The following is a 25,681-nucleotide window of genomic DNA, read 5'->3' as shown; positions in this document are numbered from 1 at the left end:
TTTACCACACCACTCTGGGCGGGGCCCTGCTGGCCAGCCAGGAATCAAGTCTTCAGGTACATCCTGTTCTGTTCCCGGCTGGACAAGCATTGGTTTTCACCCTCTTCTGCCTGGATGGGCCACCTGAGAGTCTAGAAATGGGAGCTGATCTGATTAGGAAGTCTCTCTCACAGTTTCACTCCATTAGCCAAGCTAAGGGGAGGCAGCTGCTGGCTCCATCCTTAATCACCTATGAATCAAGGGTCTTCCAAGGCTTTAGATAATAGAATCAGGATTGACTGGCCTCTGCAACCAGGAGAAGGGAAACCTGAGCCTGGAGAGCGGGGAGGATGAGCGGGGTGGGGGTGGGGGTAGTCTGATGGGGGGCAGGAAAGGTGTGGAGTAGGGGTGAAGCTTGGGAGGAAAAGGGGTGCACCAAATTTTGAGGTCAGGGAGAATTTGTATCTGGGAAGAGGGCATAACGGGAGGTAAGGAGGATTAGTGAGGAAAGTAGAGCTTCCAGTCTTTCTCATGGTGGCTCTAAATCCGAGTTTACACACGTGGGACGGCCACGTTGCATAGGCTCCCAGGTGTCGGCCACAGGAAGTCTCTCCAGTCCGCCGGTGGTTACCTTCTTTCTCGCCTTGACTCTATGGTGCTGCAATCAGTTCGGGCCGCTGCGCCTGAGTGTTGGGCCGTCCGCCTTAAGTTTCCTCTCTAGGCAGTCGTCTCGGTGGCCATTTTGCCCCAACGCTATTAGCGGCTGAATTGCGTCAGTTTCACCGGGTCGGATCCTGGGGCGGGCCCCTTATTTGCGAGGCTCATGAATAATTGAGTACCTGGGCTGAGCCTATTTGCATACGGTCAGGCGAGTTCGGCACGGGCTTCGCACTCCGGGTTTCCATTGGCTCATGGATATTCATGAGGCGCTCCGGGGGCGTGGTCCCGGGCGGGGCCGGGGGCGGGCCCCCCCGCGGCTCGTACTGGCTCGGTCCGCGGTGACGGCGGCTGCAGCGGCGGCCGTGGCGGAGACGAGCGTCGGGGCGCCGAGCCCGAGGGGAGCGGAGCCGGATCCCGGGGGAGCGCGTGAGTGCGCGGGAGCAGGCGGGAGGGCGAAGGAGGGGGCGGGGTCCAGGGTTGGGGGCGGGGGAGAGGCAGGGAGGGAGTGGGCGCTTTCCAGGCGGATCTCGGGTTGAGGTGGGGGGGCGGTGAGCAGAAAGTTTGCAGGGGCCAGGGGCGCGGAGGAAGCGAAGGGCACGCGGGAGCTGGCGCTGGTGCGCGGGGGCGGAGGGCGCACGGCCCGTGGCTCGTGCTGGCTGAGCCAGAAGAAAGGGGGGAAGGGGCGAGGGCTTGAGGCGGGGCCGGGCGGCGGGCGGAGCTGCCGGGGGGACTCCTGCCTCCCCCTCCTCCTGGGTCCGCGCGAGCCCCCTCCCCCGGATCCCTTGGCACGCCCCCAGCCGCCCCAGCCCGCCCCCGCCGGTCAGCGTCCTCAGTCCCGGGTCTCCTCGCCCGCTGCCTCGCATCCCGCGCCCCGGTCTTCCGCTCCTGCCCCCGCCCCCTCTCCTCCTCCTCCTCCTCCTCCTCCTCCTCTCCTCCTCCTCCTCGGCTGCCGCCGTCCCTTCTGTGTCCCGAGCTGCCCACTGGGCCCCTCCTGACGGCCCCCAGCCGGGCTGTTCCGCCTTCCCGCTGGCCCGCCCTCCTCCAGCAATGCCGTCCCCGCCGATCTCTCCGGGTCTGGATCCGGCGGGGGATCCTCGGGTCCTCGGAGGCGACCCCGCCCGCGCCGGCGTCTCTTGGGGCCCCTGCCCCGGTTTGCAGCCACCCCACCTCTCCCCAGCCCTTGTGGCAGCCTTTGCTCCCGGGGGTCAGCTAGTCTCCCCCTGATTCCTGGGGTGGGGAGCGCTCAGAGCCGCTGTGATTCTGCAGCTTTTGGCTTCGGCCTCGGGCACCTGGGTTTCCTGGCTGGGGCCCTGGAGCTGCTGGGGCACCTCCTCAGTCGGGGAAGCCAGGACCCCACCTCATTGCTGAGCCCTCTCCCGCTGCAGAGGCGTCCGTCAGGCCCCACGGTGAAAGAGCTTTCCGGTTCTGGGCCAGCTCGCTTCCATTTCTAACCACACCGTGTTCCTTGTAATAATGTTCAAGGACAAGGAAACGGTCGTGTGTTTTAATTTTGTTTTTCCTGTCGCGCCCCTCCCCCACGCACACTTGGACTGGCTCTGCACAGTTATTCACCCACCCACAGAGAGCCGTGCTCCGTGGAAGTGGGCAGACCAGGGGACTGAGGGTCCTGGGTTTCTCTCTACCCTCTTCTCTTGACTGTCTCTCACCTTTGAAACAAGCTGGGGCGGGGTCAAAGGTGGGAAGTGGGTGGGAAGGTTTTGCAAAGGTTGGGCATCCGAGGGCCCTTCGTGGGACTTGGCCCTGCCTTCCCAGGCCAGCTGGAGCGGGTGACTGAGGAAGGCAGTACCCATTGCAGGATGGAGGGGGTTAGATTGTCCTCAGGGGCTCTGCATGCCATGTGATAGGAAACGTCCCCCTTCCTTTGGAACTAGAGGGACCAGCACTCTGTCCCCCAGGCTGGTGGGCCTGGGGGTTCGGGGGTGTTGTGGGTGGGATGGTGCTTCGGGAGCCAGGATGAGAACTGAGGAGGTGGTGGAGTGTCTGAAGAACAGGTGACTTGACCGGGCCCTGTGGGAGTGGAGGAATGGTCTGGGGAGAGGAGGTGGTTACCAAGGAAGGTGGCTCATTGGTGACACTGAGTGGAATTGTATTAATAATGGCCAACATTTATTGGGCACTTGGTATGTGCTAGGCATTATGCTAAATAGTTTGCAGGCATCTTCTCCCGTAAGCCTCCCAACAATCTTGGTAACTCTACTTTTCACATAGGGAAACCGAGGCTTAGAGAAGTAAGCATGGTGCCTAAGGGCACACAGCTAAACAGTGGTAGACCCAGCAGGCATTGAATCAGACCCCGGGCTTGCTCCTGGTACAGGCTTAGAGGAGGGACACCCATTGGCTTCTACTGTAGGGCTGTGTCACTTGGTTTAAAATTTTCTTCTGCCCCTCAAAACCCCTCAGGCCACTCCTAGGCCGGTGCCGGCTGCCCAAGCATCCCCAGTTCATAGGCTGTGGCTGTCTTACCCTGACTGTCTGAGGAGGGGGAACCCCAGGGAGTCCCCCCCAGGCCACCCCACCCCCTGGATGTTCTGGGGCCCTGTCCCATTCTCCCAGCCCAGGCCTGGGCCCTCCTCCTTTCTCTTGGCGAGGCTCTGGAAATCCAGTGGGAGGCCATTGCTATGGCAACAGGACTAGGCCCTGGCTTTTACCTCATCAAATTCCGAGCTGAAGCCAAAGCAATTGAGAAATTAAAGAAAAAAAATGTATTCCAGATGTTTACTTCTTATTCCTTATTTTTCCGTGTTTGGATGAGACAGCTCTGAGGGAGGCGGGAGCGGAGCAGGGATGTGGAAGGAGGGGGGAAGGGGGAGACGGAACCACTCCCAGCTGCCAGAGGGAGGGAGGGAAGGAGGGTGCGCGGGAAAGGGAAGGCTGGCAGCGGGGTGGAGCCCCAGGTTGGGGAGGAGCGGGTTTTTCCCGTCTCCCATGAGGTGATTCACGAAGAGGCTTCAGACTTTGGGCCCTCTTGCTTTGCCCTTGAGTAGATACCTCGAGCTGGCTGCTGCACCCAAGGGGTGCCCTGGGAACAGTAAGTGGGGTGTCTGGGAGAGCTCAGCAGGGGAGGGAAGAGTAGGCAGCTCCCTGAAGCTCCAGGACTTTGGAGTTAGGAGACAAGAGTTGGAGAATGATCTGGGAAGAGCTGAGGATAGGCTGCTGGGGACCTCCCTTGACCGCCCCACCCCCTCTGGAGTTACCTCTTCCTGTCCCACACTCTGCCTCTGCTGGAAGTAGCAGATTTCCCTTGGCCAAGCCTCCTGCCAACGCCCAACCCTCTTGCCTTCTCCTCTCTCTCATTTCCTGGGTCTTTGGCTGCCCGGGCTCACACCCCTCTGCTTCCAATTCCCACGCAGGTTCTGCCGCATGTGATGAAAGTGTCTGCTCTCAGGGAAGGCACAGCCATGGCTTCCCCACCACCCCTGGAGATGGAGGAGGAGCTGGTATCTGCTGGCTCTGAGCCAGGTAGGTGCCTATGGGTGGAGTGGGGTGGCTGGGAGGACAGTGAGAGGAGCAGAGGCTGAACCCCCATTCTGTCTGGGAAGGAGTGGGCGAGGGATGATTCTGTTGGGGTGGAATGAGGGAGGGAGGAGTACAGGGTGAGTATGAAAGGGTCTCAGTTCCTGGTGAAACTCTTTAGAACTGTTTGAGGTCTTAGATCTACAGCCTAACCTTCGAAACGCTGTGGATAAAGCCGAGTGTTTTAAGAGGAGACTGGGGCCTGGGTGAGACATGACGTGCACCTTGGGGGTTTGAACCCAGGCCTCCTGGCTCCTGCCTACATTCCTTTCTTAGGCTGAGCTGAATGAGTGAGTGATAGAGGTTTCTATTAGAAGGACCATGGCAATGAGTAATTCTAAGGTCTTTTATTTGGCTTTGGAATGCCTTACATAGAAGGCAGGTTCCTGGTTTTTTTTTTTTTCCTGTAGCAGATTTACTTCTGTGTGGGTTAGGTCAATAGTAAGTTTGCATTCCTCATCACACACCGGATGACAGTGGGGAGGTGGCCTGGGTGTGTACTGGGGGAGGGGCAGCCAGGAGGCAGAGTGGGGAGGCTCAGCTGGGATAAAAGGTTTACTGTGGGATGGTAGGATGGTAGAGTGTCCTGTCAAAGGACAGGACCAGACTAGGGAAATGGTGGGCTGACTGCTTGATGTGGGTAGGTAGGCATTCATTTATTGGCTCATTTGCTCATTCATTCATTTATTTGATAAGAACATGTATTAGATGCAAAGTAGGGTACAGGGAGAAATAAGGTGCCAGCTGGGCCCTCAAATAGCTTTAGCTTATAGGAGGGATTGACTAAACATTTTGGGAATTTGGAGACAGAAGGTGCTTCTGGGATATGTATGGAAAATCAAGGAAGGCTTTGTGGAAGAGGTGACATTTGGCTTGTACCTAGAATGTTGTCAACATTTTGAGTTAATAGGGTGGTAGATGAAGTTCTGCTTCCTGGTTCTTCTGACAGCCACCCCAACCAACCCTTTCCTTTTGGTAGGTGACCCTCGGGCCAAACCTCCTGTCAAGCCAAAACCACGGGCCCTGCCCACCAAGCCAGCCCTGCCTGCCAAGCCCAGCCTGCTGGTGTCTGTTGGGCCTCGGCCCCCCCGGGGTCCCCTGGCCGAGCTGCCTTCTGCCCGGAAGATGAACATGCTGGCAGGACCCCAGCCCTATGGTGGCAGCAGGCGTCCCCTTCCCTTTGCACCAAGACCAACAGCTGAGACCGCTGCTGGAGGAGAAGCCACCCAAGAGCCTGGAAAAGAGGAGGCTGGGAAAGAAGAGATGCCTCCCTTGACACCCCCAGCTCGATGTGCTGCCCCAGGAGGTGTGCGGAAGGCCCCTGCCCCCTTCCGTCCAGCCTCCGAGCGCTTTGCGGCCACCACGGTGGAAGAGATCCTGGCCAAGATGGAGCAGCCGCGGAAGGAGGTCCCCACCAGCTCTGACCGCCTCTGGGGCTCCCGCCTCACTTTTAACCATGATGGCAGCTCGAGATACGGCCCCAGGACCTATGGCGTGGCTGCTGGTCCCATGGATGAGGGTGGTGGGACCCTCTCCAGGGGATGGTCCCAGGAGGGACCTGTGAAGTGTCCCACAGAGCGCCAGTCCCCCGGGGAGAGGTGAGGGCTGGGAGGCATCTGTTTTGTTGCGTTCTAGAGGACTACGTGGGTGGCCCCATCTGGGACTGTGACCTTCACTCTTAGGTTAGGTGCGTGCTGTGAGTGCAGTCAGACCCGGTCTAAGACAAAGCTTTCCGCCAGCAGACAGCGTTGCGACTGTATTCTCTTCACAATTACAATTTTCTTTACAGAGCTGATGCACGTTTATGATAGAGTACAAATGCACAGTATGGAAGTTTATTATTATTTTTATACCAAGAGCTGAATTTGCCTCATTTAATCCACAGCCATTCTGTTTAGTGAACGGAATATTAGGTCTATTTTAGAAAGGAGGGAACTGAGATTCAGAAGTGACTTACCATGGTTCCTCGGCAACTAAGACAGAGCTGGGGTTTGAATTCAGGTCTGTTTGATTCCAGAGCGTGTGCTCTTAACTTCTGGCTCCTACTGTGTGCGGAGCAGTGTGCCAGGTGCTCGTGAGTGATGGGAAGGGCATAGTCTGCCCGCAGGAGACCGATGAGAGAGATAAGATGTGAACACACCTTGATGCCAGGCCAGCTAGTGTCACCGAGCAGAGATTACGGCGAGGCTGGAGACACTTCTCCAGAGCTGGTGCCAGTGTAAACGAAGGCTGGCTAGGAGGTGCCTCTTGGTGTGGTAGGCACAGGGCCTTGGAGGCAGAGGCTGAGGGATCTCAGGTGCTATCAGCTGCATAGAGGTCATCCCCAGGGCAGGGAGAGCCCTCTTGAGGCGCAGTTGGCCCCCTGGGCCCTTGGGGGCCCTGCTGGGCCCAGAGGCCCCCCTCCCCTTCCTGCTGCTGTGGAGGGCTGGGCTGCTGTGGTCTGGGCTGAGCCCAAAGCTGAAGGCCTCTGCCCTACCTGGCCCTCCAGCCTTGCCCTTTTCTCACCTGAAAGTACCTGGAGGGTAGGGCTCCCAATTAACCCTTCTTTGTCCCAGGCCCGGGCTCCTAGGCTGGGTTCAGCCCTCTGTCTTCCCTTCTTGTGGCTCCAAGCAGAGTTTAAGAGGAGGAACAACTTGAGCCTTGGAAATTCACTCTTTCCCCCTTTCCCTCCCCCTGTGAGCCTTCAAGAAGTATTGGCAGAGCCGTCCAGCCAGCTGTACTCCCTGGCTGGAGGAGAACATTAACCCCTTGGGGGCTAGAGGAAGGAGGGATTATCTTTGAGGGAATCATTGAGGGAATGCTTTTTCTAAAGGGGTGGGGGAATTTAACCCTTGGTGTGCAGGTAGGGAATAGGCACTATCTCCTGGGCCATTTTCTCCATGGAAACTACAGCTTCTCTGTCTCCAGTGGCCCCAGGTCGGGCTCAGTCAGAAATGCCTGGGGGTGGTGGTGGTAGTTATTCATCTGTCATAATTCTGTGCCTCCATTTCCTGTCTGTCTCCCTCTCAGGAGCCCCCCTTTGGACCGGGCCTTCAATGGGGACCTGGCTCAGCCGGCCAGCTCTGAGCCACCTACTGACGTGAGTTATCCTCCTGTTATGATTTGGAATCAGAGTGTTGTAGAGCTGGAAGGGTCATCTGAGATCATCTGTTCTATCTCTTTGTAGTTCTGATGGGGACATTGAGGGTCATGGAGGAGGTCACTTGCCCAAGGGCTGGCCCTGGGACTCAGATTTCTCAGACTCCCAGGCCAGTGCTCTTGATCAAGTGTGGTTCAGGCCATGAAACTGCTTATTTTAAAGAGTAATTATCCGTGACAACTGCTGTTGTCACGTACCTACTGTGTGCTGGGCATGTTCGAGGAATGCTAACTAGCTCGGTCCTTGGGATCACTCTAGCTAGTAGGCCTGTTGTTCCCACATGAGAGGCTCACCGAGGTTAAGTAACTTACCCAGGGGCTGAGGCGGGATCTGCATTGTCTGACTCTAGTGCTCTCCTGGCTGGGCTGCCTTCTCAGGGTTCCAAGGAAAAGTCCTTCCTTGGGGATTTCCTGTTAATCCCCATCTCTCCCCACAGTGTGCTGGGAGACAGTCAGCCTGCTTTCCTGAGTATATGAGCCCTTCTTGCTCATAGAAGCTGTCCTGTCTGTTCACTGATGGAGACCTGACTCCATTCATCTGTCTAACAAATATTTGTTGAGCACCTACTATGAGCAGGGTGCTGGGGAAATAGCAGGGAGCGGAACAGGCACCGTCCCTATTCTCTGGGAGCTCATCTTCCAGTGCAAGAGGCCAGCATGAACCCAGACAACCCTGTGAGCTAGCAGCTATGTAGTCAGACAGGCGCTAAGGAGACTGAGAAGGTAGCGAGATCTGGGATGACGGTAGTTGGGAAGGCCTTGCTGTGAAGAAGGTGAGGGAGTGAGCTGTGTGGATGTTTGGAGAACAACATTCTTGGCAGAAGCAGCTACAAGGACAAAGGACTCAGGGCCTTCTTGGCAAGGAAGCCAGGCTGTCCGGATCACTGAGAGGGGAGGAGCTGGGTGGTAGTGAGGATGGAGAGGCGATGAGGGATCCTGTGGAGCCTTGTGGGCCACTGGGAGGACCTTGGCTTGAGAGAGGGGCAGAGCCGTTGAGGGGTTTGGAGGAGAGGTATAAAGAGGCTTCTTGCCCTCTTGGTTGCAGGGAGCTAAGAGCAGCAGCAGGGGCCAGATGAGGGGCTGTTGGAATAATCCAGGGGTGAGGTGGTGGACCCTGGAGGTAGCCTGTGGTGGGATGGTGAGAAGTAGTCCCTCTGGGTGGAATTTGAAGGTGAATTTGGGGACAGGATTTGCAGATAGATTGATGGCAGAGAGAGAGAGAATGCATGCACAGAGTCAAGGATGACACCAGGGCTTTTGGCCTGAGCAACCGGAAGGATGAGGTTACCGTTTAGTGAGATGGGGACTTCTCGGGGTAAAGCAGGATGGGAGGAGATGTGAGGAGCTTGCTTCTGGATTAGTTGAATTTGAGATGCCTTTTAGACATCCATATGGAAATGTCAAGTGGGCAGCTGGCTTTTTGAGTTTGGAGTTCCAGGGACTCATTGGAGTACAGATGTAGTTAAGACCAGTTAAGACCAGCTGAGATCGCTGGATTGGGTGAGGCACTGGAGGGGAGATGACTGGGGCCCAGCCCAGCGTCCAGGTGGGAGGGAGGCTGGCGAGGGTGGAGTCCTAGGCCCGGGAAGTCAACCTCCCTTACCGGGAGGAGGGCCTGTCAGCCAGGGGGCGCGTCCGCTGTCACACGCTGCACAGGTCAGGGAAGGTGAGCCCTCAGAGTGGGACTTAGCTACAGGGGGACATCGTCACCTTTTCAAGAGCAATTAGGTGGTGAGGTGCGGGAAGAAGCTGTTTGGGACAGGTGTGGGAGAGAATGGGACAAAGTATGGGGAGAGATAGTAAATGCAGACATGTTCAAGAAAATGGGTGGTAGAGACATAGGGGAGGGTAAGAGTGCTCTTTTTTTGGGCGGCGGAAGAACTGAGAGCAGTTTGTGTGCTGATGGAAATGATCCAGGAGAGGAGGAAAAGTCAATGACACAGAGGCCAGGGGTGGGGTTGGCCTTAGCTCTGAGCAAGGACAGGTCACTGTCTGGGATCACTTCAGGTAGCAGGGTGTGGGTGGTCTCTGCCTTAGCTTCTGTGTTCTCAGGGAAGCAAAGTCCGCAGCTGAGAAGCCAAGTGACCACCACATGGGAGATCCTGCAGTTTATGAGAGGCAGTGCTGGGTGACTCCATGCCAGGGCCTTTCACGTCCCCCAGTGCCTTTGCCTGAAGCCCGAGGCCTAACCACTTCCTTGGGCAGCACTGGGACCTGTGGGTGCACCGAGCAGGGTGGGCAGCTCCACACCCCACTGAGCTGCTCCTGGGAGCTGGTCTGGAGCTGCGCTGGGCTTGGAGTTCTGCTGTGAGGCAGAATCCCCACATGCCCAGAGAGTTAGATTCCCAAATTTCCTTTTCCCTTTGTAAAGCAAGTGTTCTTGACTGTGAACCATGGACTCTTAGGAAACCCTTCGATGAGCTTTGGGGTGGGTGGGTGGGAGGGTTTGAACCTCCTGAAGTGATGTGGGTCATACTACCTGAATAGGGCTATGTGTGTTTTCTAAAGGAGGGGGCCGAGAACCCTGAGAAGCTTAAGGAACCCTAACTAATACTTGGGGCCTTTCCCAACTGTCCTGAGAGGCATCCCAGTTTTCTCCTCCTGTCTGTGGAGTGACAGGTGTAGAAGCACCTGACCTGTGGTCCATGTGGGGTTGGCAGGGGCTTCCCCCACCCACCTGAAGGCGAGTGATGGCTCTCAACATTTCTCTTGCAGGTTTCCAAGCCCTGGGTCCCCTCAAGTCCAGGCCCCACCGCAGAGAATGGAGGGATCACCAGCCCAGGCCTCCCTGCTGAAGTCTCGGGCCCAGCCCCTGGGTCTCCCCGACTTCACTCACCCGACGAGAGCCCTCTCCGCCGCTCTTATCTTTCAGAAGTCCAGAGTCCTGCAGCTTCCGGGCCTCCTCCCTGCCTCCCTGCGACTCCAGCATCCCCAGCTGTGGCCCTCCCTGATGAGGGCTCCTGCCATGCCCCTAGCCCAGGGATCCCTACTTTGGAAGCCCCAGATGCCCCCAGACCCAGCAGCCCTCCCATGGAAAAGGTCTCAGGGCGCCACAGCCCAGAGCAGCATCCAGCCATCTCGCCCCGTCCCCTGATGGAGGGGGGTGAGTTGCTTGATCCTGATCGGACGTTGCCATCTGGCGAGGAGATGGCCAGGGGTGAAGCAGAACTCCGCCCCACTGGCCTGGCTCAGCGCCGATTTTCTGAAGGTGTACTCCGGCTCCCTGACCAAGACCAGAAGCTGGGGGGCTCACTGGCTGACCTGCCCCAAACCCAGGGGAGCCAGTCAGCCCTGGATCGTCCCTTTGGAACTGGGACAGAGTCCAACTGGAGCTTGTCACAGTCCTTTGAGTGGACCTTCCCCACTCGGCCTTCAGGTCTAGGGGTGTGGCGGCTGGACTCCCCGCCTCCCTCTCCCATCACTGAGGCCGCAGAGGCTGAGGCCGCAGAGGCTGAGGCCGCCGCGAAGGCTGAAGCCGCGGAGGCTGCTGCTGCAGAGGCTGAGGCTGTGACTGCGGAGGCTGGGGCCACTGAGGCTGGCGACTGGGCTGTATCCAAACAGGAGGGAGTGTTCCAACAGGGGCGAGGGGCCTGGTCAGCTCCAGAGGGACCAGGAAGGCCTGGTTCTTGGGTGCAGTCAGATGATTTGGGCATCTCCCCAACCCAAGAGGGTGATGGGGAGAGTCTGCCTCCGTCCCCAGCTGTGCCCCTCAAGCCTCCGCCAGCAACAGGAGACCCACCTGAACTGGCCTTGCTACAGGCAGAGGAGAGGTATGAGGAGCGGGAGCCCTTGACCAGACAGGAGTCCCTACTTCCTCTGGCCACCAGGGAGGCTGCCCTGCCCGTCCTGGAGCCGATCCTGGGGCAGCGGCAGCCAGCACCCGCTGACCAGCCCTGTGTCCTCTTTGCTGACACCCCTGACCCTGGGCAGGCACTACCTGCTGAGGAGGAGGCCATGACCCTGGCCCGGGCTGAGACTACTCAAGCTAGGACAGAGGCTCAGGATCCCTGTAGGGTGTCCCCCGAGCCTGCAGGCCCTGAAAGCAGCTCCCGCTGGCTGGATGACCTCCTGGCTTCGCCACCACCCAGTGCTGGCAGTGCACGGCGGGGAGCGGGATCTGAGCTGAGGGACACACAGGCCCCCAGTGCCTGTTCCGAGGTGAGGACAGGCAGAGGGAGGGCGGGGCCTCGGGGTGGAAGCCGGGGCTTCGGTGGGCTTCAGTCTTTCAGCATGGACTTTATGTGCCAAGAGTTTGGGGTATGGCTGTGAGCGAGGCACCTATGGGTGTGCCCCTCACGGCTGCACAGTCTGGCAGAGCTGACAGCAGGGGCTACGGGATGGTGCGAGACCTTGTATCTGATTCCAGCATCCGCTAGCTGAGTGGTTTTGGGAGTGTGCCCTAAGCTTAACCTCTAAGTTTCAGAGTCCTTTCATAACAACACCTGCCTCGTAGGGTTGTGCTGCAGGTAAAGTGAGATGTGGAACTCACTCAGTGCTTGACATAGACTGAGTGTTGAGGCCATTATTAGGGCCAGTGTTGTGAAAGGCAGTGGAGTGAGGCCACTTAGAGCGTGGGTGCTGGAGCCTGACGGTCTGGGTTCACCTGCTCTTTGCCCAGGTGTGACCTTGAGCAAGTTACTTTACTGCCTGTGCCTCAGTTTCTGCATCTGTAAAACGGGGACAAAGTGATGAACTCTACCTCATAGGGTGACTGCAAAGACTAAATGAGCGATGATACCTGTAAAGTACTGACAATAGCACCTGGTTCGTGCGTGCTTAGTAAGTGTTGGCTTTTATGAACATTATTGCTGTTGAGCTCAAGACCTGCCTTGTAGACAGAGCTGGCGAGCCTTGTGCAAAATGACCTAGTGAGTTGGTGGCTGGGCTTGGGCCCTTTCTCCTGCCACACTTCCTCTGATTTTAAGGGCTGGGGTCCAGGTGGCTTTTGAAATGTATTTTTCAGGCCCAGCCTGGGCTGGTTGGGGCTGGGCTGGGAGGAAGGAGGAGCTAGGGGCCTCTGGGGGGGGGGGGGGAAGAGGAGGAGCCGGAAGGACTTAAGACCCAGCTCGTTCCTGCAGTAGGTGTGTCTGTCCCGGGATGTGGGTGACTCAACTGGCTTCTGGGCGGGGCCACGAGAGCTGCAGCTGCTCTAGAGGGAGCAGGGCCAGGGTGAGCCCAGAGCCAGAGCTGTCGGACAGGTCCAGGCGAAGGGGAGCAGCGCCCCAGCCCTGCCCAGGGGCTCCTGCCGTCCCAGCTGCCCGGGGTGGGTGTAGGGGGCAGGGGCCATGGCCCAGCTGGGGGACGGGGAGCACTGCATGTCCGTCTTGGAGAGGCTGCTGGCCAACGCGGCGCTGCGGGATGAAGCCGGCCGGCTCCACAGCCCTGAGGCCGGGGCTCACCCGCCCCCAGGAGTGAGTCAGGGAGTGTGGGGTGTGGAGCCCTGGCTGGGAGCTTCGCTAGCCTGAGCCAGAGGCTGTCCCTCCTGTCTCCCTCAGGGGCTGAGGGATGGCTGTGAGGTCTTGCTGGGAAGGGCTGGGCAGAGGGTGCTTTCCTTAGGGAGGGAGGGGCTGGGAACTCATGGGGACTAGATGGGCTGGGGTGGTGGTGGGGTCTAGCAGTGGAAAGGAGGTTGTGGGGGGGCTTTGAGTCTTGTCCTGTCCCAAGGAAAGTGTGCTTTACACCACTGTGAGACCACTGCCCCAGGCCAGGCCACCTATCTCCAGGCAGGTAGCCACATATTGCCCAAGGGCTGTAAACATGACCTCAGGGTCATCTATTGAGAACCCATTGCTGTGGCTGAGTGCTCTGTGTGCCTGGCACTATGCTGAGTGCTTGGCTTAAGTGATCTTGCTTAACCCTCTCTTAACCGCCCTTGCAGTAGGAGTTATCCCTGTTTAAGGATGAGGACCCTGAGGCCCAGAGTGGTTAAGTGATTTGCTCAGGGTCTCACAGCTGGGACATAGACTCAAGCTTTCTGGTACCAGAGTGCGCTCTTGGGCACCAGACGTGCTGACTCTCATTCTGGAGCGACTCTAAGCATTGTTTCTTTGTCTCTCTCTTTCTGGTTCCCAGGGACTTCTTGGCTGGGCCCAGAAGGATCTGCAGAGTGAATTTGGGATCGCAGCAGACACACAGGCCAGCAGATTTAGCCCTTCCAGCTGGTCCCAGGACACTTCCCGGGACTACGGCCTTGGGGGTGCGAGCCCTAGAGGGGACCCTGGCCTTGGAGAGAGGGACTGGTCCAGCAAGTGTGGGCAAGGAGTGGGGGAAGGGAGCACCAGGGAGTGGGTCAGCAGGTGTGGCATCCTCGGCCATGAAGAGGTGGAGGTCAGCAGCCCGAAGGGGAGCGGAGTGTCTGCCCCAGGGGGGCTCATAGCCCATGACCGGGTGATTGGAAAGCCAACCCCGCTCGGCACTCAGCAGAGTCAAGAGCCGGATGTTCAGGACTGGGAGTTCAGGAAAAGGGATTCCCAGGGCACCTATTCCAGCCGGGATGCGGAACTCCAGGACCAGGAATTTGGGAAGAGAGATTCGTTGGGTTCCTACAGCAGTCAGGAGGCCAGCCTTCGGGACTGGGATTTTGGGAAGAGAGATTCTTTGGGGACTTATGCTGGCCAGGAGGCGGACAACCCAAGCCAGGAAGTGGGGAAGAAGGACCACCTGGGCAGGTACAGCAGCCAGGATGCTGACGAGCAGGACCAGGAGTTCGGGAAGAGAGATTCGTCGCTTGGCATCTTCAGCAGCCAGGGTGCTGAGCAGCCGGACCAGGATTTCGGGAAGAGTGCCTGGATGAGGGACTACAGCAGCCGGGGCAGCTCCACGGCCCTCGGCTCGCAGGACCGAGGCTTCGGGACGAGAGCCCTGAGCGCTGGGTTCGGCCCCGAGGAGGCCCACCAGCAAGATGAGGAATTTGAGAAGATTCTGAGTGGGGGAGATGGCCTGAGCGAGGACAGCGGAGACGCAGGCCAGCCAGAGAAGAGAGAGTCTGGGGGCTTGTTCAGCCCCAGCACCCCTCAGTCCCAGGATGGAGCACTTGGACAGAGAGACCAGAGCAGCTGGCAGGACAGCAGTGCCAGCCAGGAGGTTGGAGGGCTGCATGGGAGACAGCGGGCAGGGAGCCAGAGCCCAGGCGATGCTGACCCGGAGGACAGGGAGCAGCGAGGCTGGGCTGGAGACTTCAGCCTTGGTCTTGTCCCCCAGCCAGAGGTGGCCTTCAGCCCAGAGCAGCGAGACTGGAGTGGTGACCTCTGCATGGAGGCTTCTGAGAGGAGCCATCATTTTGGCGTCATTGGCAATGACCGAGTGGGCAGTGCTGGCCTGAGCCCTTCCAGCAAGATGGGAGGTGGCCACTTCGTGTCTCCCGAGAAGACCTTGCCTGGGCCTGTGGACTGGACTGACCAGCTGGGCCTCAGGAACTTGGAAGTGTCCAGTTGTGTGGATTCTGGGGGCTCAAGGGAGGCCAGGGAGGATGCCCTGGGACAGATAGGATGGTCAGATAACCTGGGCTTGAGAGACGTGGACCTGGCCAGCCATTTGGAGACTGGGGCTTCTGAGGAGCCCAGGGGCATGGGAGTTGGGGAGAAGGACTGGACTTCCGATATTGGGGTGAGGGCCAGAGATTTGGCTGGGGTGGGGGAGGCAGGAGGCCACAGCCAGGCCAGAGAGAGTGGTGTGGGGCAGACCGACTGGTCAGGTGTGGAGGCTGGAGACTTCCTCACATCAAGGGAGCGTGGAGTGGGACAGGCAGACTGGACACCGGACCTGGGCCTGAGGAACATGGCTGTGGGGGCAGGTAGCAGCTCCAGGGAGCTGGGGGTGGGCCAGGTGGACTGGGGTGATAGTCTGGGCCTGAGGAATTTGGAGGTGCCATGTGATCTAGAGACTGGAAGTTCTCGGGAGCCACGAGGATGTGGAGTGGGGCAGATGGACTGGACCCCAGACTTGGGGGTCCGGAATGTGGAGCTCTCTGGGGCCCGGAGTGAAGCCAGGGAGCGTGGGGTGGGGGAAGTCAGCCAGTGCCCAGAGCTAGGTCCTAGGGACTCTGGCATCTTGTGCCCTGGTCTGGAGGCCAGAGACCCCATGGAGGCCAGGGAGCTGGGGGTTGGTGAGACGAGTGGACCAGAGACCCAGGGTGAAGATGACTCCTCGCTTTCCTTGGAAACCCGCCCTGAAGACCCCGGAATGGAGATAGGAGAAGCCCCCGGCTTTGGAGCCAGGTAAGGGGACAGCCATCCCATCGTGGGAGGGGAGGTGTGCCAGCTGTCTGGGAAATTGCAACCTGTCTGAGGAGGGGAGAAACGGCTCTCCCCAGGATTTTTACTCTTTGGAAAATTGTGTCAGTCTGGATTGTGAATTTTGACTTTTTAAAAAAGTTGAACCATCACCAGCATACAGGTTGAGTTCCTTTACTGAATGGTGAGCGTGATGTGTGAGGTGTTACTGTCTTGCGGCCCATGCTTTAAGCTTCCTTGGTGAGGTTACATTGTGACTGCTGGAGGAAATGTCCCATCTCTGGATGGTTTCTGGTGGCTTCCGCTCGAGCACAGCGGCTGTTCCCCAGGCCTCGGCTCTGAAGCCACAGGTGCTCCTGGGCCAGGGACTATGGATGCTTTCCTGGGTGTAGAAAGGAGGGCTCTGTCTTCTTGGCCGTGGCCACTCTGGTCTGGAGTGGAGTGGATAGTGGCACTTGTCTCTTAAGAGGATAGGAATGTGGTGCTTCTTGCGTGCCCCGTTTTAAGGCCCAGGAGAAGCAATAGGTTAGGAACCCTATTGGGACATTGGTACCTGGCCTCTAGCCCGATGACATTGGCTTCCATGCACAGAGTGGCTGAAAAAAGAACTTTCCAAAGGAGCACACTGGCAGTTTCACGAGCCACCCAGTTTGTCTTGGGGATTTTATGTTCTAAAGCCAACTGACGTGATCTCACACCTGGAAAGGGTGCAAAAAGGCATCGCATCTCTTTTTTAATTTTTATTTTATTGTTCACACTGTTACAGATGTTCTCCACCCCCCCCCCCCTTTGCCCACCTCCACCCAGCCCCCACCACCCCTCCCCTGGCCTTCACCACTCTGTTGTCTGTGTCCATGGCTGTGTATATATGTTTTTTGGCTACTCTCTTCACCTTTTATACAGTCATCCTTTCCCCCCACCCCAACGCATTGCATTTCTTGTTAACATTTCCATCCACTGAGATTTGGTTTCATTGTCTTGACTGAGTAGAAAGGTTGACCTTTTCCAACCCTGGAGCTTCTCACCAGCCAAGGGAGTAAGGGAAGGGAGGTGTGGGGTGGGGCTGTGTTCTAGGTGGAGGGGTTGATGGTAGTGGGAGGGCACAGGAGGGACCAGGAAGGGTATAGAGGGAGTGGGGGTGGTGTTGGAGGGTTGGGAAGGCATTTGGGACTTGGGGTGGGCGGGGGGTGGTGGTGGTGTAGAAAGAGAGAGTATGGGGCCAGGAAGATGTCCAGGGGGCTGAGGAGGGAGCCTTCTGGACTCAGGCTGTAGAGGGGGGGATGAAAGAACATGAGGAGGGGGTGAAGATTGCAGGGATGGGAATGGGTACACGGGACTGGGAGTCCAGAGGCTCCTGGACCTCCCCGAGCCTCACTCTCTAACAGACTCAGGAAGCTTTAGTGTTCCTGGTGCCCGTTCCTGGTGCCAGAGGAATGTGGGCGCTCTGGTTTCTCCTCCTGGGACTCAGAACTCTGCAGTCCCCAGTGCTCCGCTGCGTATCTGACCTCATTGATCTTCACAGCTGCAGGTGAAGCAGGAAGGGAAGGGGTGTTAAGGTCAGAGAGTCAACGGTGTGTTTTTCTTCTCTATTTTAAATGATTTTGGGTGGTCACTGTGTCAATACTCTGACTACCGAGCAGTGGGGCCCACCACCCTCCATCTTTCCCCTCCAGATCGGATGGCTCTTAAGAAAGGGAGTATCTTTCCCTTTGTTTAGGATGGAGGGAGAGGCTGGCCAGTGGGAGACTGTGGGAGAGGTGAGGGGACTGGGTTGGGGAACAGGAGGTTAGTGGCAGAGGAGCAGAGTCCTCAGCTGCCTGAGCTTTGGTCTCCATCACAGGTTTTCTGGCTGTTACAAGTTTGGAAAGTGCTGGGTACTCTGTGGCCATCCTGGAGACTTAGAGTACATGTGTGTTAGCATGTATCAACCCTTTAAAGCAGAATAAGGAAACATGTTTACCTTTCTCCAGCAAAAAATGCAACACCTGACTCTTTAGTCAGGGGTACTGACCTTTCTCCCCTTGAGATCGTCAGATAAAAAAATGACAATGGCCAACGCAACACTAGCTGTCCAGTGTGAATGAATCAGGATTATACCTATTTTTGCGTGGCTGGCCCAGCTCAGTGGTTGAGTGTTGACCCATGCACCCATAGGTCCCTGGTTCGAATCCCACGATGCGGGCTGTCCCCAGTAGGGGGAGTGCAGGAAGCAGTTGGTCAATGATGTTTCTCTCTCATTGATGTTTCTATCTCCCTCTCCCTCTCCCTTCCACTCTCTCTAAACTCAGTTTTCAAAAAGTGGATTCTTTCTTTAAAAAAGAAGTATACTTTTTTTTTTTTGGTCAAATTGGCAAAAAATATATGTTTTGATGTGCCATGAGATGGAAAAGGTTGAAAATCACTGTTCTAACAGTGTTTTCCAAACGTCAGTAGTATCCAAGGAGCTCGAGTTCTGAGCAATTGGTTTAAAGAAATTCTACGTTCTGAAAAGTTCCTCTTTAAAGGAAACTTTAGAGGTTCCCATGGTAATGAGAAGTTCTTGAGGGCTGTTCAGAGCAGGTTTGGGCCTGTCTGGCAGGTTTGGGTCTTGATTCCTGCACCATCTCTGTGACCTTGGACAAGTTTCTTCTCAGGGTCCCCGATTCCTCGCCTGGAACTTGGGAGTAATTTACTCCCAGTACTCAATGGGTTGTGGGAGTTAACACGTGGGAAGTGATAGAGATCTATCTGGCACCTGGTAAGCACGGAAAAAATGCCTGCTACTTGTAGTTGTACCTGTTTTGCAGATTTGGATGGATGTGTTCATAAAGTGAAGCCGTTGGGGACATTTTTTGTCACCGTTCCTGTGTGGGACAAGGGTTCCCCCACAGTGGTCATTGGCTGGAATGCTATCTAGCATAGCTGTGACAAGACCCAAATGGGGATGGGGTGAGGGAGAATGTTGGGAGAGCTGAGCCCCCCTCTGTGTCTAGGCCCACACTGTCTGGTGGGAGTGGCGCTCTTGGGGCCCCCAAGAGCTGGTGCATTGCCCCCTCCCCTCTCTGGCCTCCTGGTCATCTTTTGCCCCTCCCCCTGGGCCTGTAGAAACTTGCAGTCATTTGGGGCTCTTACAGAATCTGAGGACCCTCAGAGATCACTGAGGCAAGCTCCCTCCTTCCATGAGTGGGTAAACTGAGGCCCAGGGAGGCAGTGAGACTTGCACATGACCCATGGCCTGTGACAATGAGCTCTTTCATGTTCCCTTGGGCCCCAGACTTGGGGTCATCTCCCTGCATGCTCTTTCTGTCTCTGGGTCAAGACCAGCTGCTTCCACTTTAGACACAACATTCCAGCTCCAGCCCTGATCTCCTCAGGACTGGAGCCTAAAACACTGGGAAGCCACTTTTTGCAGATCTACTATATACCATACCCTAGGTTTGCACCTGGAGTCAGGGTGGGCGATTGTACAGAGTCCAGCCCTCAGGAGACTCAGAGTCCAGATGGGGTGAGGGGTGCAGATGGTTTAAGATGAGACAGGTCCTCAGGCCAGGACCTGTGTTGAGGATGTTGATGATTATCTTAAAAATTTATCAAGTGTTAGCTATGTGCTGTGCACACATTGTTGCCAACAAACCCAGCAAAGTCTAGGTACTTCTGTTATCCATCCCCATTTTACAGACAAAGACACTGAGGCCCAGAGTGGCTCCACAGGCATAGGAGGGGATGGAGCCCAAATGTGCCCTGGAGTGCCAGCGCTCAGCACAGGTTCCTGGCTACTCCTGTCTCCCTTTCCTGCCAGGGAGGGGCTCAGGTTATCGGTGTTCTGGGTGCTCAAGAGGCAGGAAAGCTGCTCTGGCGATGAAGAGAGGGGTGAGTAGGGTTTAGACAGGCCAGCAGGGATGATCACACTGTATGCCTGGCGTCCCAGCTCTCCACTCCCCATCGCCTTCCGCCGGGCCAACACAGCCTCGACTGCCCTCTGCCCACCAGGTGTGGGCCAGGTCTCGCTCTGGATGTCGGTCTTTCTTTTTTTTCTAATTATTGGTTTTTAGAGAGAGAGGAAGGGAAAGAGAAATGCTGATGTGAGAGCAAAACGTCTGTTGGCTGCCTTCTGCCCGCCCCCTAGCGGGGATCGAGCCCGCAACCTGCCCTGGGCATGTGCCTTGACCGAGAATTGAACTGGCAACCTCAGTGCACTGGATGACGCCCAACCAACCGATCCACACCGGCCAGGGCTGGATGTGGCCCTTCCACCCACCCATTGCTGTTTCACATCCCCTCAGCCCTTCCTCAGTCTGCTCTCAGCCCCACCCTGGGGAGAGGCTTGGAGCAGGGCCTCCTTGGGCTGGGAGGGGTGCCGTTGGCACTCCCTCCCACCCAGGCCTCCCTGCTTGAAGCAGCAGGGTGAGCTGGCTTTGGCCCCCATCCAGGGCTGCTGCACTTCTGCTGCTTCCTCCGCTGCCTCCCTCCCTCCCTCCCCAGGCTGCTTTAATTTCCATCTGTCAGCAGCTTGTGGAAGGACAGACTGACACGTGTCCTCTCCAGCCCTCCCCCTCCGGCCCTGGTACTGCCTCACCTGCCTCACTCTTCTCTCCCTCCAGGGAGGTGGGAAACTCAAGGCCTGGCTCCTGTGCCCCACCAGGCCTTCCCATGCCCACCCGTGTGCATGGCGTGAGTGGGGGGTGCACATGCTTGTTGGGGTGTGGCTCTGCTTGTGGGAGTGGCAGGTGAACAGTGCACACCGTCCCGCATGAGGTGTGCGGAGAGTGTGTTGGTGTGTTATGCGTGTGCGGCGTGTAAGTTAGAGTACATGTGTGTTTGTGTTGTGTTTTGAGGGAGCAGCAGGCAGAAGATGCCTGAGCTGCACTGAGATGCGAGGTGACTCAGCTTCTCATTCACCTGGCAAACATTCGCTTAGTCCTGCTCCTGGCCAGGCCCTGGGCCAGGTGCTGGGGGCACAGAGGCAAAAGGGGCTGTGTCTTTGCCCTTGAGTTGCTCACAGACTAGCAGAGGGGACAAAGAACCTCAGCTTCTGAGGCGGGGTGGGGGGTGGAGGGGGCTGGCACCAGTGTTGGCACCAGTGTCGCCTGGGCTTGCAGGGCTGAGGAGGGCGGGGGCTGGGGGAGGGAGCAGGCCAGCTTCAGCAGAGGCATTAAGCTTCAAGGAGAGAGAGTGGAGGGGCAGCGGGGAAGCTTTCCCGTGGAGGGCGAGGGAACAGCGTGTCCAGATACACAGCAGTCTGCAGGGCTGGCGTGTTCTGTGAGACGGGCGTAGGGAAAGATGACCTGGGCGGGGAGCGGGGACTGAAGAGGGTGCACGGCTCGTCCCAAGGTGAGTGTGCGCCCAAGCAGGCGCCCCTGGAGGGACACAGGACAGCATCAGCAGCATGGGTGGCAGTAGTGACAATAGCTGCTGTTCGTAGGGCACATGCTGAGTGCCAGGCATGGCGACTCGTGCTCCTAACAACACTGTAAAGTTAGAAGCTTTCGTAGGTGAAGGAACTCACCCAAAGTTTTATAAGTAGAGGACCCAGGATTTGCACCTGCCAGGCTGGCCCAGCTCGTCCCCTCTGCCTTGTTGTGTGTGGCCTTGGCCATGTCCTCCCTGAAGGAGTCTGGGAAAAGCATGGGAATGAGGGAGAGGCTGGGGAGAAGGGAGACAGACCTGTGAAGGGGGCTTTGGAGGAGGGAGATGTGGCCCCACGATGACCTTGTCCTCTGGTCCGTCTCCTTTGCAGCCCCGGCGGCGGGTGCCTGGCCCGCTCGCCGCCCTCTGCCTCCCAGGGCCTGCTGGAGGAGATGCTGGCTGTCAGCAGCTCAAAGGCAGTGGCCCGGCGGGAGTCAGCAGCTTCAGCTTCGGGCCTGCGGACTCTGTCGGAAGAGGAAGGAACCACAGCAGGTGCTGATCAAGGGGAGCCCCTGGAGCCCAGCAGGGACCGTCTGCCCTCCTGGAGGCCCCAGCCTGATGGTGAAGCCAGCCGGACAGAAGAGGTGGATGGCAGCTGGGGCCCTGCAGGGGCTGGGCGGGGCGAGCAGGGCCCGATGAGGCCCCCTCGGCGACCCCCACCCGGCCCTTCCCCCAGTTCCCCGAGTCAGGACTTCTCCTTCATTGAGGTCAGTGGAGGGTGAGCCCAGGGCAGGGGCAGTTGATGGGCTTTGTGGGGGGCTGGTGGGGGTAGATCCAGAGCCTGGTCCCTGGGGCTCCCTTGGCTGCTCAGAGCCCTGGGTGGTCTCACTCCAGGAAGCAGAGAGTGGTTGGTAGGCAAAGGGTGGTGGGCAAGTTATATGAATAAGGGGCCCGGAGCTGCAGGAGGCTTCTGCTCTTAGCCAGCTGCTTTTGAAGAGCTCACGTGGGATGGGGCAGGACCACAGGACAGTGATGGCAGTGGTGTTGCTGTTGTCCCAAGCAGGACACTGAGGTCCTCGACAGTGCCGTGTATCGGAGCCGTGCAAACCTGGGGCGCAAGCGTGGGCACCGGGCACCGGCCATCCGGCCCGGCGGTACCCTGGGCCTGTCGGAGGCGGCAGACTCGGATGCACACCTGTTCCAGGACTCTACAGGTAGGACCAGTGTGTTTGATGTGTGGACCGATGTGTGGGGGTGTGCCGGGTGGCAGATGTCTGGTCTGGGGTTGCTGTCTGTGCTGAGCCCTCTCTGGTCCCTTGCAGAGCCACGAGCTTCTCGGGTGCCATCTTCAGATGAGGAGGTGGTGGAGGAGCCTCAGAACCGCAGGACACGGATGTCCTTGGGCACCAAGGGCCTGAAAGTCAACCTCTTTCCTGGCTTGAGCCCATCAGCCCTGAAGGTACCATCTGATTGTTTAGCAAACACATCCAGCCACCTGGCCAGCTGGCCCCTTGCATACAGCTCTCTCTCCATTCTCTCTATTCATCTCCCCACCCCCTTCCTCCCATTCCTCCTCTCATTCTGCCCCAGTGAGGGCCCGAGTGGGCCCTGCGCTGTGTGCTAAATGATGGAAGGAGGAGCAAAGCTGTGCTATGTCCCGGAACCTCAGGGGATAGTGGGGGACATAGCCATGTCCATAGTTAGTGCTGGGGAAAGGAGAAGGTTAGGGGTCATGGGGAGTTCAGATAAGGGCTGGGCCTGTTCAGAGAGAGAAGTTATTTCATAACAGGTGCTGCGGGGTGGGAGGCTAGATTGGGAAGGCCTCATGTAACATTTGCCCTTAGCTTTGAGGCATGCATAGGAGTTGGTTATAGAGGGTGGGGTGCTCGGAGGCCTTCCAGGCAGAGGCAACTGAATGACCAGAGGCATAGGGCTGGAAGTCACCACTTTGTCCAGCTGAGTTAGCCTGAGTTCAACAGTATCTCTAAGGGGCTACTGTGGAAGGCAGTGCTTCTCCGGGAAATTTGTCATTAGGTGACTTCCTGTCCATCTGGGTGAAAGGACTGCAGAGGGGTTTGAGCCTGACTCTGGGGACTGTCTGCTCTTCTCTCAGTTCTCTCACCTGTCCCACTGACATCTGTCTGCACCCGGACTTGTCTTTTAGGCCAAGCTGCGCCCCCGGAACCGCTCAGCTGAGGAGGGGGAGCTGGTGGACAGCAAGTCGAGCCAGAAGGAGTCTGCGTTCCAGCGCTCCAAGTCCTGCAAGGTCCCGGGGCTGGGGAAGCCCCTCGTGTTACCTCCGAAGCCAGAGAAATCCTCAGGGTGGGTGACCTGAACTCAGGGCATTGACGGACCTCACTGTCTTGGGCTGAAAGGGGAAACCCCACTTCCTGTGGAGGGAAACCGAAGCTTGGGGAGGAGGCTGATGTGCCCCAGGTTCACCGTAGGAAGTTGATGGCAGAGTCCTCGTCTCTGCAGCCGGGCCCTGGGCTGCCTCTTCTGGTTGGAGAAGGGGGTTCCTGTTCCTACTGCTCCTCATTTAGCTCGGCTTCTCTTGGGCTCACTTTGTAACCTTTGCCCTGTGCCTTCTAGGTCAGAAGGGTCGTCGCCCAGTTGGCTACAAGCCCTGAAGCTGAAGAAGAAGAAAGTCTGAGAAGTTGCTGAGGTGAGGGCATGTCCTTGGGGCTCAGGGCTGGGGTTCAGGGGTGGGCAGGGTGTGCCCTGCGGGACGCAGGAGGCCGGCCGCCCACCCCCGCCTTTGCTCCCCATCTCCTTCTCTGCTGGGCTGGAAGCAGGCAGATGGAGCCAAGTTCCAGAGACTTGGTGGGTCCCTCGGCTTCCCCTCCGTTTTGCCCACTGAATAGGGTGTTGTCATCTGGCCTTTGATGGAGGAGGAGGAGGGCTTCTATCCCAGCCTTCCTCCCTGGGCTCAGGGATGGTCCCTGGGCCCTGTGGCTGTCCTGAGTGTGCTCCACCAGCCTTCTGGTGTGGGACCCTGGGGACATGTGCCAGGGACCTTACAACGAGGCTGAGTAGGGGAGACAGGATAGGCATGGGAAGGAAGCCGAAGCCTCTCTACCTCCACGGTCGGCTCCCCTGAGCTCTCCTCTTCCTTCCTGGTGCAGGTCCTTCCATCCAGCAGTCTCAGGCAGTGCCCGTTCCTGTGGGGTCCCCGGCGAGGAGATGGCTGGAACCCCAACCCCATGTCCCAGGCTACAGCCTCTGTCCCCCTCCACCTCTGAGGAGCGTCTGGGGAGGCACATTTATGCACTTTGTATCACCGTCCCAACTTTTTCCCACACCTTCTCTCCTGGCCTGGTTTCCAGCCTGGATTCCATCATTAGTGGTCCAAGGTTCTGGTCCTCCCTCCATGTGCTCTCTGCCCGCCTCCCTCTCTGCTTCCTCCTCCAGCCTCCCTTGGGTTTTCTTTTGATACCAATTTATAGCATTTTTTATAAAAGCCTTTGATTTTTGTAATGGATGGAACCCAGCCCCACCCCAGGTCTCCCTCTGCTCTGCCAGGTGTCCCACAGAGACCAATAACATTTTGCCACTTGAAACAATAAAGTTTTTTGGGAATTGGTGCTGTCCAGTTGTGGTGTGTGGTCATGGTGCCCCATCCCCCTGTCCAAGGTTATGGCTGGGAAATGCTTGTTCTAGCCCTGACCCACCAGGAGCTCACTCTGCTGTTGAACGTGCCACTACCCTTGTACTCCTTGACTTGGTGTACCTGAGGAAGGTGTATGGGTTCTGAAAGGTTGATTGCTGATTCATACAACCCCCAAATCTCAGTAGCTTAACATATAAAGGTTTATTTTCCATAAACAAACTTGCTCAGTCCGGGTGGGTTGGTGGTGGGGACACTTTGTTCCTCAGAGATCCCAGGCACCTTCCCTGTTGTGGCTCAGCCAGGTATCTACAGAGGCCTTGGAGTCCTCCACAGCATTCAGTGGAGAGAGGAGCATGCTGTGGGAAACTCACATTCCACTGGCCAGAATTCAATTCATGGCCCATGCTAACTGCAGGGGTGACTAGAAAATGTTTAGCTGTGTGGCCAGAAAGAGAACTGGATATTGGTGACAATTCACCCTTCTCACCAGTGGGTTGGTTTCTGTAAAGGATCCTTTTAGCCTTTCAGCCCATGCATTCTGGGATTTCCCTTGGATTCTGGCCTTCTCCACCCAAGCCCCTGCCCTTGTCATTCTACTGTCCCTGAGTATAGCTCTCTGTAATCCTGGATTTCCCCAGACTTGCCCTGAGGTTTGGTAAAAGGAGAGGCTCCTGTGGACTCACCTTGATGGGACCTGAACAGAGTCACTGAATTCAGACTACAGCTGCATTTTGAGAAGTCACCCCACTGATTAGAGCTTCTTAGCCTTCTTTTTTAAAAAATGAGGTATGGTAGCTATTGACTTAATTTGAGGATTTGACCAAACCTGTGGACTTGCTAGAAAAATGCATGTATACAGAATTTCACAAAGCAACTGGAAATTCCCATCATTGACTTCCTAGAGCAGTGGTTAACCTGCACTGTGCATCACAATCCTGGGTACTTATTAAACATGCACATCCCTGAGCCTGCATTCTGGGAACCCCCCTGAAGTGGAGGGGAAAGGCAGGGGACTTCAAATGGGTGCCTGGCTGCGCCCCTGGGTGGGTCTTTGCCACTCAGCCCTTGTGGCAGCCCTCTCACAGCCCAGCAGCGTCAAGCTGGCGTGAGCTTTGTTCCATTCTCTCCCACCACCCTCCCCCGTAGGGGTAGGACTGGCAGGAACCCAAGCCAAACACTTAAGACTCATTAGTGGGGCAAATGG

The 25,681-nt window shown here is 57.4% G+C and overlaps 1 protein-coding gene across 5 annotated transcripts; it reads left to right on the top strand.

The window, feature by feature from the left end:
• The first annotated feature begins 971 nt into the window (after positions 1-971).
• On the top strand, positions 972-24,453 carry TNKS1BP1 (tankyrase 1 binding protein 1). 5 transcript variants are annotated; one of them, XM_081155270.1, is made up of 12 exons: positions 972-1,065; positions 4,011-4,119; positions 5,153-5,771; positions 7,183-7,252; positions 10,027-11,469; positions 13,384-15,527; positions 21,259-21,634; positions 21,931-22,081; positions 22,190-22,326; positions 23,032-23,189; positions 23,460-23,532; positions 23,993-24,453. In XM_081155270.1, the coding sequence occupies exons 2-11, from the start codon at positions 4,026-4,028 to the stop codon at positions 23,518-23,520; spliced, it is 5,253 nt and encodes a 1,750-aa protein (XP_081011396.1). In that variant the 5' UTR covers positions 972-1,065; positions 4,011-4,025; the 3' UTR covers positions 23,521-23,532; positions 23,993-24,453. The 5 variants fall into 5 exon arrangements, with proteins under 5 accessions (XP_081011396.1, XP_081011392.1, XP_081011395.1 ...); XM_081155266.1 differs by having other exon boundaries at positions 21,928-22,081; XM_081155269.1 differs by lacking the exon at positions 972-1,065 and adding an exon at positions 2,318-2,335 and having other exon boundaries at positions 21,928-22,081.
• The last annotated feature ends 1,228 nt before the right edge of the window (positions 24,454-25,681 follow it).

The sequence above is a fragment of the Miniopterus schreibersii genome, assembly GCF_964146895.1.
Source record: "Miniopterus schreibersii genome assembly, chromosome: 12".
Taxonomy (NCBI): domain Eukaryota; kingdom Metazoa; phylum Chordata; class Mammalia; order Chiroptera; family Miniopteridae; genus Miniopterus; species Miniopterus schreibersii.
The sequence above is the reverse complement of the archived record's forward strand: the minus strand, read 5'-3'. Positions and strand labels throughout refer to the sequence as shown.